This window comes from Ursus americanus, chromosome 2, assembly GCF_024610735.1.
Source record: "Ursus americanus isolate L20-20 chromosome 2, mUrsAme1.1.p, whole genome shotgun sequence".
In the NCBI taxonomy this organism is placed as follows: Eukaryota; Metazoa; Chordata; class Mammalia; order Carnivora; family Ursidae; genus Ursus; species Ursus americanus.
In genome coordinates, this window is record NC_142128.1 from 26627289 (window position 1) to 26642189 (window position 14901).

At 37.8% G+C, this 14901-nt stretch overlaps 1 protein-coding gene across 3 annotated transcripts in view; it reads left to right on the forward strand.

Moving 5' to 3' along the window:
* The window catches only part of SMG1 (SMG1 nonsense mediated mRNA decay associated PI3K related kinase), a 98565-nt gene extending 84077 nt beyond the window's left edge, over positions 1–14488 (forward strand). For 2 of the 3 annotated variants that reach the window (XM_045776091.2, XM_045776088.2), the window contains 9 exons: positions 343–480; positions 2594–2746; positions 3824–4003; positions 5118–5345; positions 6021–6232; positions 6401–6507; positions 7307–7486; positions 7567–7673; positions 9953–14488. In XM_045776091.2, the coding sequence (XP_045632047.2) occupies positions 343–480; positions 2594–2746; positions 3824–4003; positions 5118–5345; positions 6021–6232; positions 6401–6507; positions 7307–7486; positions 7567–7673; positions 9953–10030 (1383 nt within the window). In that variant the 3' untranslated portion in view covers positions 10031–14488. The remainder of the gene's footprint in view (positions 1–342; positions 481–2593; positions 2747–3823; positions 4004–5117; positions 5346–6020; positions 6233–6400; positions 6508–7306; positions 7487–7566; positions 7674–9952) is intronic. The other variant, XM_045776089.2, reaches the window with a different exon arrangement.
* Positions 14489–14901: the final 413 nt, after the last annotated feature.

The window sequence follows — 14901 nt, forward strand, 5'->3', positions numbered from 1 at the left end:
TGCCCTTTCCAGCCTCAACTGAAGATATCTTTTGGAGGGATTGTATAGCAGACTTTTGCATGAACTTGGAAACATCTTCAGAATTACTGCCTAGATGTTGCATATCACTGATCTAAGAAATTTATCAGCCATTCTCTACATTAGGAAATTTTTCACCTGGTTATGATTCTTTTGTAATGTTTCTGCTATTACACTTCTCTGGCTACTTCGCTTTGCTGCAGCTGGTTTTTTTTTCCCCCTCTTTCCCCAGTTCCAATTTGCACCTCGCCTACCTTTATCTAAAGGTCCCCCCCGCCCCCCCACCGCCTGCTGATTTTTTTACATTGCCTTTTCTTTGAACAGTGGCAGCATGAAGACCTCCTTATCAATAGACCACAAGCCATGTCAGTTACACCTCCCCCTCGGTCTGCCATCCTAACCAGCATGAAAAAGAAACTCCATACTCTGAGCCAAATTGAAACTTCAATTGCAACAGTTCAGGTGTGTTTTGTCAGACCTTACTTGCAGTACATTCCACTTTCAGAAATGACCTACACTGTGATGACGTGTTCAGTATATCTATATATCTGTCCTTGGCTTCTAAGCCACAGGGGCATACTCCTTTTGCACTATTATTTTTAATTTATATCTTTTTTTCTTACCCTCCAGAGTAACCAAATCTTATGGTATTTTTAACCAGGAATAGAGACATACTAAATATTTCAGGTTTTTAATGGATTTGATGATCACTCTGCCTTTATATGTTAAGGGAACCTTGGTAATTAGAAAAACTTGAATATTTTAATTTGTTTTCTGAAAGGCACATAAGCAGTTATATCTGGCTTACTATTCCTACCTAAAAAGCTTAGTCCTCTTTTTTCATTTTGAGAAGAATGCGTGCGCGCGTCTCCGTGAGTCGAGAGCGTCAGAGGGAGAGGGGGAGGGAGAGAGAATCTTAAGCAAGCTTCACGCTTAGCACGGACCTTGACTCAGGGCTCAGTCTCACAACCCGGAGATCATGACCTGAGCCGAAATCAAGAGTTGGACGCTTAACTGATTGAGCCACCCAGGCACCCAGCTTGGGCATTTCTTACGTGTAGTTAACAATATTTTATGATGTCAAAGGCAATAGAACGTTTTCCTGACTACTATTATTGAGTGTATTTCTTCATAATTTCTGCCTAATATTTAATCTCACCTCCTTTTTTAAAATAAGAAACAGGTCTTGATAATGGTTAGATATGTCTTTATGTTGTGTCTCCTTATTTCTCATGTACTCAGAAGTAACTGACATTTTTCTGTTCATTTTACAAATTAATTTTGTATAAAATCAAGTGTAATCACTTCTGTAATTTTTACATTTTTAATGAAACTTTTCTGGAGCTCACTTCTTTGAATATTGTGAAATACCTTTTCTCTACAGTGTATTAGGCCTAGTTTTCAGTTTTGGAGAATGAATACCTGCCCTTTCTAATTTTAGAGGTGTGTTTCTTTGAGAGAAAGAGGGAGAGAAGCACAGGAAAGACAGGATGTGAATTCCTCCGCCTGAAGTGTTGAATAAATAATGAGATAACTTTGTTATATAAAACCTTCCTTATCATGATAATATGGATAGATTTTTACTGTTATTTATAAACTTTTGAATTTGGAAGAATTTGATTTTTATCTTTTATAATCAAAAATATAAATGGATTTTTAAATTAAGTTTTTTATTTTAATTCTAGTTAGTTAACATACAGGGTTATGTTAGTTTCAGGTACACAGTATAGTGATTCGGTAGTGCTATACATGACTCAGTGCTCATTGTGATAAGTGTACTCTTTAATCCCCACTGTCTCTTTCACCACCACCACCGTGCGCCGCGCCCCCCCCCCCCCCCCCCCGCCCAGTGCACCTCCCCTCTTGTAACCACCAGTTTTTTCTCTATAGTTAAAGAGTCTGTTTTTTGGTTTGTCTCTCTCCCCTCCTTTTTTTCCTTCCCTTTGTTCATTCGTTTTGTTTCTCAATTTCCATATATGAGTGAAATCATGTATCTGTCTTTCTCTGAGTAACTTATTTCACTTAGCATTATACTCTCTAGCTCCATCCATGTTGTTGCAAATGGTAAATGGAATTTCTTATGGATAGCACATAAGGGCAAATACTACTTTATTTAAAAATGAAAATCTTGGGGCACTTGGGTGGCTCAGTCTGTTGAGTGTCCAACTCTTGGTTTGGCTCAGGTCGTGATCTCATGGGTCATGGGGTTGGGCCTACATCAGGCTCTGCGCTCAGTGGGGAATCTGCTTGGAAGATTCTCTCCCTCTACCTCTCCCTCCACTTGCTCACTCTCTCTGAAGTAAATAGATGGATCTTTAAAAAAAAAAAAAGAACATTAAAATCTTCTGCAAATTTTAAGACAAACTAAAAGCCATGTCTTACCTCCCCAGACATGTTTAGCCTTAAATTTTGAAAGTGAAATAAAGATTAATTCCAATAGATGTACGTTAAAAATGTTTTGTAAATTATGTATGTCCCATCCTGCTTCTTTTGAATCTTGCTTGTATTTGTGTAAAATGCTCACCAGGAATTAGAAAGTGTCAAATATTCACTGAGGTTCTGCTGGCTTTTATAGGAGAAACTAGCAGCCCTTGAAGCAAGTATTGAACAGCGACTCAAGTGGGCAGGTGGTGCCAACCCTGCACTGGCACCTGTGTTGCAGGATTTTGAAGCAACAATAGCTGAAAGAAGAAATCTTGTCCTTAAAGAGAGCCAAAGAGCAAGCCAGGTATTGGGATCCACGTGCACCGTCTTTGTTTTCCGTATGGGATTCCGCAACTGATTGGAAGTGACACGTGGGATCACTAGGGGTAGCTTGAGAGTCCACCCTCTAGTTCACAGTACTGGGAAGAGGGACTGATAGGCCTTGGTGGGAAGGGCATCCCTTAGGCTGAGCTCATAGCCAGATATCTCCCTAGACCTTTACTGCCTCCTAGCTAAATATAAAATGGATTCAGCTTCTATTGGAAAATAAGGAGTTTAATTCCATATTTGTCTGAGGTTCTCTTTATGCAACTACAGTGATTCTGTGGCAGTAAAATGCCTTTATGACCTTGTGAACCTGCCAGAGGTTGTGGATTAACTTCGTTATGATTGGGGGAAGGGGACAAAAGCAACAAACAAACAAACAAACAAAAAACAAAAAAAAAATTAGGTAATTTTCAATCAGGTATAAAATTACACTAATACAATGATTTCCCTATCCTCATAACCAATTAAAGTTTAGTGATTGTCAACTTAAGTCCCACTTTCTTTCCTCTATACTTCCTCTTTCCCATCCCATTTGTAATGAAATCCCAAATGTTTTTTCATTTTATAAAGGTGAGAACCATTTACATAATTATAATAGTACTGTCATACCTTAAAAGATGTGCATTATATTGTCAAATGTCCAGTTAGTATTTTGTGATCTTTATTGTAAAGTTTGGGAAAAGTAGAAGCAGAAGGGCAACATTCCAAATTGAAATTTGGACATAGCATAAATAAATTGCAGCTGAATATCGTAACAGTTATATTATGAAGTAATTTTCTATCTGAAAGCAAACATGTAGAAGATACTTCTACATAATTGTACTTAGGTGCTTTTAACCGTCTCACACCTAATGACATCAACCAAAACAAGGTACATTTACTCATAGCCTTTATCAGGATTAGATCTCTTTCCCAAAAGAGTCGTTCATACATTTTTCAGGACCAGTCGTGGTCCTGAATTCTGGAATTGAATAGGTAGTATTTTTTCATGTTAAATTAAAATTGCATTTACCCCCTTATTGTGATGGTTCCATTCCTCTTTGCCTCTTCACAGGTCACTTTCCTCTGCAGCAATATCATTCATTTTGAAAGTTTACGAACTAGGACTGCAGAAGCCTTAAACCTGGATGCTGCATTATTTGAACTAATCAAACGATGTCAGCAAATGTGTTCATTTGCATCACAGTTCAACAGTTCAGTCTCTGAGTTAGAGCTTCGTCTATTACAGAGAGTGGTGAGTCTTAAATCTTGGTGTGGGAGTAAAGTGACTTGTTGATGAAAATGATAAGGCCAGGGTTATGCCCTCAAAGTCAGTGTAATATAGTCACTCAGTTTACGTTTATGCAGTGTGTGTACTATATATAAAATGTTATAAGGGATCTAATGATTAACTCTAGGGGTGCCTGTCTGGCTTGTTTGGTGGAGCATGTGACTCTTGATCTCCAGGTTGTAAGTTCGAACCTCACATTGAATGTAGAGATTACTTAAAAATAAAATCTTAAAAAAATAATAATGATTAAATCTTGCTCTTAGCCCCCAAGGAACCTATTAATTATAAATAATACAATGAATTAAAAAGTTAAAAGAATCTCAGAGCCACAGTGGAAGTACTGTGGAGGCTCAGAGGGGAGGAGAAATTCAGTGTGTAGCAAATGACTTAGATGTACTGAAAATAGGGTAGCAGACAGAGGGCTGGTGGAAGGTGAATGCTGGACAGGAGAGTTGAGTTCAGAAATAGCAAGTTGATAAATTCGGTGTTTATCTTTTTTTTTTTTTTAAAGATTTTATTTATTTATTTGACAGAGATAGAGACAGCCAGTGAGAGAGGGAACACAAGCAGGGGGAGTGGGAGAGGAAGAAGCAGGCTCATAGTGGAGGAGCCTGATGTGGGGCTCGATCTCTTAACGCCGGGATCACGCCCTGAGCCGAAGGCAGACGCTCAACCGCTGTGCCACCCAGGCGCCCCTCGGTGTTTATCTTTTATGGGAAGGTTTTAGGCTGTGTATTAATTAGGAAACTCCGCTGTCTTTCTAAAGAGTGGTTTACACTGGGTTTAGGGTCTTAGATACAGATCATCTTTGTTATTCAAAGATGATATTTTTTGTGTCTTAAACTTTAAGCATTTATTCACTGTGTGATTATGCAGAAAAATCAGAAATCTTAATCTGTATTTCATAGATTATTTAAATTATTAAGTGCTGTTATTTACATAATTAGTTCATGACTTAGCAAATGAAGTTCTTTGTGTCCGCTTGAGTTACAAATACCTTTTGATGGCGGTGATAAAGGAAAGACTCTTCCATTATTCTATCTGATACTTAAATCAAACAAATGCTTGTTCTGTTTAGGACACCAGTCTTGAACATCCTATTGGCAGCTCTGAATGGCTTTTGTCAGCACACAAACAATTGACCCAGGATATGTCTACTCAGAGGGCAATTCAGACAGAGAAGGAGCAACAGATAGAAGCAGTCTGTGAAACAATTCAGAATCTGGTTGATAATATAAAGACTGTGCTCACTGGTCATAACCGGCAACTTGGAGATGTCAAACATCTCCTGAAAGCAATGGCTAAGGTAAGATTAATACCATTGATACACAGTTAACTCCCTCCTTTCATAAAATTACAGTACTTAAAAATACATAGTTGTGTTTGGGGAAATAATGGTATAAACAAAAACAACTTCTCTTCCAGTTTGTTTGTAATTGAGTTAATTTGTGTGTTTTATCAGTCACTTTTTTTTTCTTTTTAAAGCAGGTTGTAGTATACTGATTTTTTACCCAGAGAAACTGAGGGTTAAAGCGATCGATTCACCCAAAGTCCTATAACTTAACAGTAGAGCTGAAACTTGAACATAGCCTCAGAGTGTTTTGATCTCCCCAACATCTTTCCCTCCTTCAGACCCTTATTCCTAAGCTCATATGAGTTTGTCTCCAGAATGAATGAAATATTCTCTCTTCCCTCCAGTATCCCACGTAATCTACATAGTAAAGAAATTGAGCCCCGAGAAAAGGCTAAATAATTTCATCATTACAAAACAGCAAATCATCTAACTTAGGGATTTGTTTTGACTTGGAGTTCTTATTTTGTGCTGGAAATAAGATTCCTGTAGAATAGGATTAAAATGTAATAAACAGATTAAACACATATTTGAAAAACACTTATTACCTGTTATTAAAAATGTGACTGTCTTATGAGTTACTCTTGAAACAAATACCATTTCTCCTCATCATTACAATATTGATTCTAGGATGAAGAAGCTGCTCTGGCAGATGGTGAAGATGTTCCCTATGAGAACAGTGTTAGGCAATTCTTAGGTGAATATAAATCCTGGCAAGACAACATTCAGACGGTGCTCTTTACGTTAGTCCAAGCTATGGGTCAGGTTCGAAGTCAAGAACACGTTGAAATGCTCCAGGAAATAACTCCCACCTTGAAAGAACTGAAAACACAAAGTCAGAGGTAGGAATTCCTTCTGGCCTAAATTTAAAATGTAGTCAAAACATGAGCAAAACATCTGGTATAGTAAGTTTGGTTTATTTAATTCATCTCATTTTTTTCCTGTTCATATTTATAAGCAGTTACCTGGTGAAGCATTTCATAAATAAGCCATTTTATTTTGTATTTCAGTATCTATAATAATTTAGTGGGTTTTGCATCACCCTTAGTCACCGATGCAACAAATGAATGTTCGAGTCCAACGTCATCTGCTACTTATCAGCCATCCTTTGCTGCAGGTATGACTTCTCCACTTCAGAAAAAGATGTGAATCTTGATCTGTTAATAATGTACACATATAGATGCTAAGATGTTTAGTTATCCTTTATGTGTCTTAATATGTTAGTAGTCATCACCTTTTTAAAGGATTTTCTTAAACTCTTGTCACAACTCGAACTGAACACATTCTGGTTTAATTTTAAAAGTACTTGTGTGAGAAAGTAGAAATATCTTATGTTTAAGTCCTTTGTAAATAATTTATGTATATAAAATATATGCTTGTCAGGGAAATTTTTTTAAAAATAGAAAAATTTGTAGTTTCATTCCAGTTGGAGGTAAAACCATTACATATTTGTTGTTGGACTTGCGTGTATGTGTGCACACACGTGCACAAATTGGGGTCATTCTGTGAATGCCATTCTTGTTGCCTTTTCCCACTTACTATTAGAAATTTCCTTGTCATCAAATAACCTTTTAAAAAATGACTTAATGCCCCAATTTAATATGTCATTCTATGTCTTTACCATATTAATGCCACATTGTTGGACAGTTAATATATTTATAGTTTTTTGATGCCACAACAAGCAGTGAGCATCATTGTACAAATTTGTTTCTGAATGTCTAGCTCTTTAGGCTGTATTTTTAGGAGGATAGTATCTGTTTCAAGGGATAAGGACTTTAAGGTGGTAAAATCATATTTATTTTCATGGCTCTACATTTGTAGTTGATGGTTGAGAGAGCACTGCCCTGCTCTCTCCTCTTTATCTTCCTCCATCTTCTGTTTCCATGTGAATTAAGCTACCCACTCTTTCTCTATAGCAGTCCGGAGCAACACTGGCCAGAAGACTCAGCCTGATGTCATGTCACAGAATGCTAGAAAGCTGATTCAGAAAAATCTTGCCACATCAGCAGATACTCCACCAAGCACCATTCCAGGAACTGGCAAGAGTGTTGCTTGTAGTCCTAAAAAGGCTGTCAGAGACCCTAAAACAGGGAAAGGTAATTAGTTAGAATAAGGATACATTAAATATTTATACAAAGTGGTGGTTTTACTTACGTATGTTTCCGTTGCTTCGTAGCTGTGCAAGAGAGAAACTCCTATGCAGTGAGTGTGTGGAAGAGGGTGAAAGCCAAGCTAGAGGGCCGCGATGTTGATCCTAATAGGAGAATGTCAGTTGCTGAACAGGTGACCATTTTTTAAACTTGATCTATCCATTTTAATGCTGCTGAAACAGTACAGGTTTAAAGATACCCTCGCCCACCTCCTTGGTGGTTCATCAAGAAATAAGGAACTGAAATTTATTTTCAGAATTGAGAAGATTTTGAGTAATGGTAGCTCTGGAGTTGTCAAATAAATTTTCACTGTTTTATTCTGATTCTACCCTTTTAGCACATTACCTTTCTCCTCACCCCTCTTCTAATAGAAATTTAAGGTGTGGCTTGACCCCCTCGCTCTCCTTCACCAGAGAGCAATTAATTTGCATTTTAAAGGGAACTATCTGAAGGTTTCTAGCGAAACCAGGGTGAAGTTTTGGGTGCAGGAATAGTATCTATAAAGTGTTTGCGGGGGTGTCTGTTTGTCCGAATTCATTACTCTGAAATTTTCTCATTGTTATTAAAATTGTATATATAAATTTGAGAATGAATCCCCCCACTTGCTGTTTATTTTGAAATTTTTAAACCTACAGAAATGTTGTAGAAATGCTCATGTACTCTTTTACCTACCTAGATTTAGTAAACCAGTTGTTTCCCTACATTTGCTTCATCTTTCTGTGCATGTGTATGCATACACCATTTTTCAGAGCCATTTGAGAGTTGCAGACACAGCACTTCATGCCTAAATACTTCCATATATGTCTGCTAAACAAAACATTATTATTAACTCAGAAAACTTACCACTGATGTTAGCATTGACTGTTACCTCACATGCAGTCCATACTCAGATTTCTCCAGTTATCCTAAAATGGCTTTTATTGCTTAGCCCTTCCAACCCCCTGCCTCTCCCTCCCCACAAGAGCTAGTCAAGGCTTATCTTTCATTTTGTATATACTTGTTCTACTTTTAGTTGCCTTAAATGTCTAGAACAGTTCCTGAGCATTTTCATTTTTTTCCTTTTATGATATTGGCCTTTTTGATGTGTTCAGACCAGTCATTTTGTAGAATGTGCCTCACTGTGTATTTGTCTGATATTTTCCTCATAATCAGATTCAGAATCAACATTTTTGGCAGGGATACTTTGTCAGTGATGTGTTTTTGTACGTGCCATCTTTTGTGTTAAGTTAGGTCATTTGGTCAAGGGTAGTATTCTCCTGAATTCTCCTTTACAAATGTACCTTTTCTTCTGTGGGGTAAAAATTTGAGACTATGAATATCCTGTTTCCTAATGTTTTGACAACCACAATTCAGTTTTAACATCAGCAAGAGAAGGTCTTTTTTTATATTTTAAATGCTGTTACATAGTTGTGTAGGACCTGAAATTAAACTCTTCTTAGTCAAGAATTATTTCCTTAGAAATTGTCAAGTTTGGGGGGGAAAAAATCCACAAAACAAAACATGGGTAATAATGAGTCAGGGGTATCTTTGCTTCAGAAGCTTTCTGGTCGGTTAATGGCTTGTGTACTTTCAGAGCAGGGTTTTTTTTTTTTTTTGTTTTGTTTTGTTTTTAAGATTTTATTTATTTGAGAGAGCAAGAGCCCACATTATCCGGGGGAGGGGCAAAGGGAGAGGGAGAAGCAGACTCCCTGCTGAGCAGGACGCTGGGCTCCGTCCAGGGCGATGGGATCATGACCTGAGCCCACGCTTAACCGACTGAGCCACACAGGCACTCCATGACTGTCTGTCTCTAGCTCTGTGTCCATTTGTTTGAAGGATGCTTGGCTATGGTGCTTTTTTTTGTATTATTAAATTTTACGTGAAAGAGGGTTAACGGGGCTCACAGGAGTGGGGTAAGTATAGCGTTCTTGGTGCACAGCTTTTGGTGTAAGTTGTCATTCAGCAGCCATATACTGAGCATTTAACATACAGTTGGGCCCTCTGGATTCTCTGAATATAGAGATGATTATATTTCTTACCATTGAAGAAAATTTATCTGAGTCAGAATCAATAGACATTTGTTGAGCATCCAATTATGTTTCAGAATCTGCTATGCACTTTTTTTTTACACTGCTTACACATTTACTTAGTGTGACTTCATGTGTTTAACCCCAAGAATACCTGTGGGGTGAGTGGGGGCTCTGTCTTCATCTAAGGATTTACAAGGCTCAAAGGGGTTGTGACTTTCCCAAGACACACATTTTGTAAGCTGTGGAATTATGAGGGAAGCTCGAGTTGTTCAACCTTTCCACCATAGCAACTACACATCCTTTGGATGATTAATCCAGGTGATTAGAAACTTAACTCCTAGAACTCATATATGTCCTTTAAAGGTCTAGATGATTTAAACTACTTTCCTGCCTACTTTTACAGGTTGACTATGTCATTAAGGAAGCAACTAATCTAGATAACTTGGCTCAGCTGTATGAAGGTTGGACAGCCTGGGTATGAATGGTGAGACAGTAGATGAGTCTGGTTAAGTGAGGTCAGACATCCACCAGAATCAACTCAGCCTCAGGCATCCAAAGCCACACCACAGTCGGTGGTGATGCAACTGGGGGCATACTCTGAGGAACCCTAGGAAATCTCGGTGCGCTAGGAAGTGAATCCTGCAGGACAGCTGCACTCAGGGATACGCCCAACACCATGGCCTGCAACCCCAGGGTCAAGGGTGAAAGAAAGAAAGCTCACCGCCTGAACATGGAGATTGTCTTTCTGCCACAGAACAGCTGCAAACGTGTCAGGAGGTTAGCTGCAGAAAGAAATCGGGATGCCGCGGAGCACAGAGTGATTTGGAACTCCATTCCACCTGACCCTGTGTGTACAATCCAGGAAAAAACAAACCCCGCTCAGAAACAGAGAAAATTGGGGCCGCGAAGAAATCACAGCCAAGGAAGATTTGATGCATTCAGATTCTCGTGTAACACTTGTTGCTTGGCAACAGTACTGGTTGGGTTGACCAGTAGGTACAAAAAGGCTATGCGCTAAGAATTTCAGAAATGGACTGGAAATGGAGAGCTATGTAACAGATACACTACATTGGAAGAACTTACTTCTGAAATGAAGGGAAAAAAAACTACCCATCGTCCTCCTTCCCAATCCCCCACCATCTACCCATTCCCCCTTTACCTGGTCTAGTAGATTAGCCATCCTTCTAATTTACTTTTATTTCAATCCTTATATTTCATATGCTTCCATCTTGATGTTGTTAACAACTGCATTTGGAGTGATAAACAGAAATTTCTCCAAAACGACTGATAACATGGAAAATTCAAGGATTGTTTAAAGGTCTGATGATCACACACAAAATATAATTCTGGTTATTTAAGTCATTTCTGTGATTCTATCATGTACAGTTTCCAGAATTGTCACTGTGCATTCAAAAGTAATGAATCTAACAGACACTTGATTTAATGTACACTCCCCTTTGCTTATAGTGTGCATTTTTGGGAGGTCATTCAAATTTTCCCTCTTCTGCAATTGCTGTAGTTTCTTTCATAGAAAGTAGCTAATCCAATGTAATCTTTTACCTTTTTAAAAACCAGGATAGAGAACCTACTAGAGTTTTACGTTGTTGATGACAGATTAACAATAAAGTGATGTTCTGGTGGAGGTAGAGCGAAATGTTTTTTAATTCAGTTTTCTCATTTGATACTTTTAATTTACGTTTCGTAAATTAAAAGTGCTTTAGTTTACCTGGCATTTTAGGACATGGACGCGAAACAGCAAAAATGAGAACCACCATCATCTTTTCTTAAGTTCAGTTATTAGTCTGTGAAGTACTTTACTTTTTGCACAATTTTAATAGTTTGCTGTGAATTCATGATCAAGGTTTCCTTAAATTTAGTATTGCACTTCAGTACTGTAAGCTGAATTGTTGATCCAAAATAAAAATCCAGACTAGAATAGGATTCGTAAAATCACGTATCAACACAAAGTAGAACACAAAATCTTGATTGAGTACATTTTTCCTGCATTTTAGAGGTTAGGACTGTGATCATTTCTGGTTGCCAGTCTTCACAGACAAACTTGAAGGGTATTAAGGAAAAATTCCACATAGCTCTGGCCTTTTCTGTATTCTGATTGCCACATCAGTCTATAATCACACACCCATGAGAGAGTGCATCTCAGTGCTTTTCTAATACCTAGGCAAGTATTGCAAGAAAGGTGGTATTTTCAAATACCCATGTGTCTAATAGCGAGTTAAGGAACCTAGTGCATCAGATTTTATTTTCTGCATTCATTTGAACCTTATTTTCACAATCAAAACAACCTATCTGGAATAATAATGCCATATTGTGTTGTGCACGCTGCTTTATCTCCTAGAGGCTGTGTGGGAGCTACTTACTGCATTCATCACTCGATTACCTCTGCTCTCTCAAAAGTAAAGTCTTTTCAGCAGCATTCTTTATTGTCACGAGGAAAAAACTTTTATCACAAGGATAAAACAAGTTCACACTAGTTTGTCCCTACAGGTAGTATCCAGAAATTGCTTTTTCTTTGGTAAAGAAGATAAATGAAATAGGTGAATTTTACTGCCTGTGAACTTCAGGCTCCAGAGGTGAACTTCAGGCTTCAGAGGTACCTGGCACCTTATCCAAGCAAAAACAAAACAGCTTTATATCAGAAACCTGTGCCTCTGGTAAATTATCCATCGCTTTTAGTTTAAACTGGTCCCTCAGAGAACAATGTGGCACATACACATTTGGTTGTGGGGCAGATGTGAATAACTGAGGACTTCAAAGCTTGCTCTTTACTGCACTCTGGACAGACCCCAGTCTGTGCAGTTTGGCTTCCTGTGGGAAGTCATTCTGCCACGTAGCCTTGGCTTTTTGAACTGTTCTAAGCAAACTCTGCAGATTTCATCACTGGTTAATGGCCCTGGTGATAGAGCAGATGGAGAAGACAGGGCTCTGTTTGGGGGATTATCTTGTAAAATAAAGTTTAGAGTGCACTCGTTATGAAGTCATACATTTTTGATGCTACAAAATACCTGTGGAAAACCAGGGATCTGCTCTTCTCTTTTCCTTTCTCTCTTTCTAAGATTCAGGGGGTATAGAATAACCTACAACCTCTTCTTCAATTCAGAGTACCCTTGGAAGTTGAAGTTTATCTTAAGTGTTTTGTTGTCTTTGATTTTCTGAAATTGCCTGAATTGTAGTTGGTATCTCTACAAAGCTGTGGAGGCTTCGTTGGTTTATGGAGCTGTGTGTATTTCTCTTCTAGTTTTTCTTTGGTGTGTCTTGCAGGATCTCATTCTTCCTGGTCATGAGTTCTTCACATAGTTTGCTAGGTGATCATTAACATTCTTTTGTGTCTGCTTGTGTCCACAACTTGTGAGTTGTTTTTGAGCTATGTGAGATTTCTGTGTGTGAACTGATAATCAAGCTCTTGATCCGCTTCCCTAAATTGTTTTTTTTTTTTAGAGCCCAAACCCCAGGTTCGGGTGAGGGTTTGTAATACAAAGAAAAACTTCCATCACTTCTGCCCTTAACACTTGCCACTATTACCTAAGCTTAGTATGTAGTTTTTTTTAATATTGTCTATGTTTGGTGTTATCTGCATTGTTTTTGTTTGTGGTTGTTCTGATGTGTGAAATTTAAGGAAAGAGCCATTAAAAAATGCCGAGCAGGGCAATGCAAGTACAGCCAAATATTAGAGCTGATGTGCAATCTTAGGTCCTTTTAAATCTGGGGTATTATAGGCAGTACTTTAAATTGAAAAGTCTTCCTGGCCTATTATCCTCCACATACTTGTAATTACTTTGGGGGCTTACTTGTTTTGGCAGTACTAAAATCAAAGGAGCTGGTTCTTCTTTTCTCCTAATTCTTTTCATATTAAAGGAAGCACCTACAATTAGCCTGTTAGTCCTATTCATATACATCAAAAATCAGTGAATGCTTTACTGTTAGCACACGTACCTTTGTTTTAGACAAAATTAGATGAATGTGAAAACCAGTGACCTTATATTCTCTTGGGCTTGTAAAATGTAATTGAGAGCTAGGACTTTTCCCCCCCTTAAATCAAAGAGGTAGGCGATAGTAAGGGTCACTTAAAGGAGGTCGATTTTGTTTTGAATACATGGATTGTATTAGAAACATTCCTCCGATGGGGAAAACTAGCTTAGTGTTACAAATTTTTCCAAACATTGCAGAAGGGGAAATCCACTGCATTATGAACCCCTAAGGATTTGTTGCACTTTTCCTGCTTTTTAGGCCTGGGTAACAGTGTCACCATCCCTTATTTACAAAAGGGCAAATGGACTCTGAGAAGCTTTACAGGTTCAAGGGTTAGTTGTACAACAGGAGCCCCTTAGAGTCCCTTGCTTTTTATGGAAATTGGTCTTACTAGGGAAAAGCTGTTTGTTGTGCTAATGTAAAACTGTCATACAATTAGTTTGATTTTTGAAGATGGTAAACTCAAGGAATTGCATGTTGTTCTGAAATGCAGGCTTGTAGAACGTTTTTCTTTCAAAACAGGCTGATTTTTTTCTTTTCCTGACAGTCCAAGTTTCAGCTCCTGTTTAAAGTTCCTGTGTCAGTTATTTTTCTGGTTTGAATTTCTCTTATATTTCCACCTGTAATGTCAGTGGCAGCATCATACTTCACTTGTTAATTTACCCTTATTATAAGAGCAAATTGAGTTGAACTGAATCTTCCTTGTCCTAGTAACATTGTATAAATAAAGTGGCTTCTCTGTACAAAAGGTTGTAATGCCTCCTGATGGATATAATTTTGTGATTGTATTTAAGATTAAAAGTTGAATAAATCACACCAGCTTCCTGAAAATGTTCATAATGCATCTTTTGGAAAACAAAAATACATGCCTACTTTGTGCATATTTGCATTAACACAGCAAAGATTGTATGAAATACGTTTTTCAGAAAATAAAGTCTTAAAAGACGTAGCATTTAAGCTCTGAATTTATTGGTCAAAGTAGGTTCCAGAAAACTTACTTTTGGAATATGGGTAGAGTTTGTTTTTAAGTATTAATACCTCCAAAATTTTTTTTAAAGCTTAGTTCTCAACGTGTTTTTTTTTTTTTTTAAAGAATTTTTAAGTAATCTTTACCCCCAATGTGGGACTTAAACCACAACCCTGAGATCAAGAGTCACATGTTCTACTGACTTGAGCCAGCCAGGCACCCCTCAAAGTAATTTTATTTTTTTAAATCCTCAAATTACTATAATGTTTTCGAGCAGCAGTGAGAATTTTACTTCTTTGGGTAAGTTCTAGTATTGTGTAATTTATTAAACTCAAGTTTGTCAGTATTTAAAAACAAAACCACAGGACATTATTGACAGGTGTATTCCCCTGGGGCGT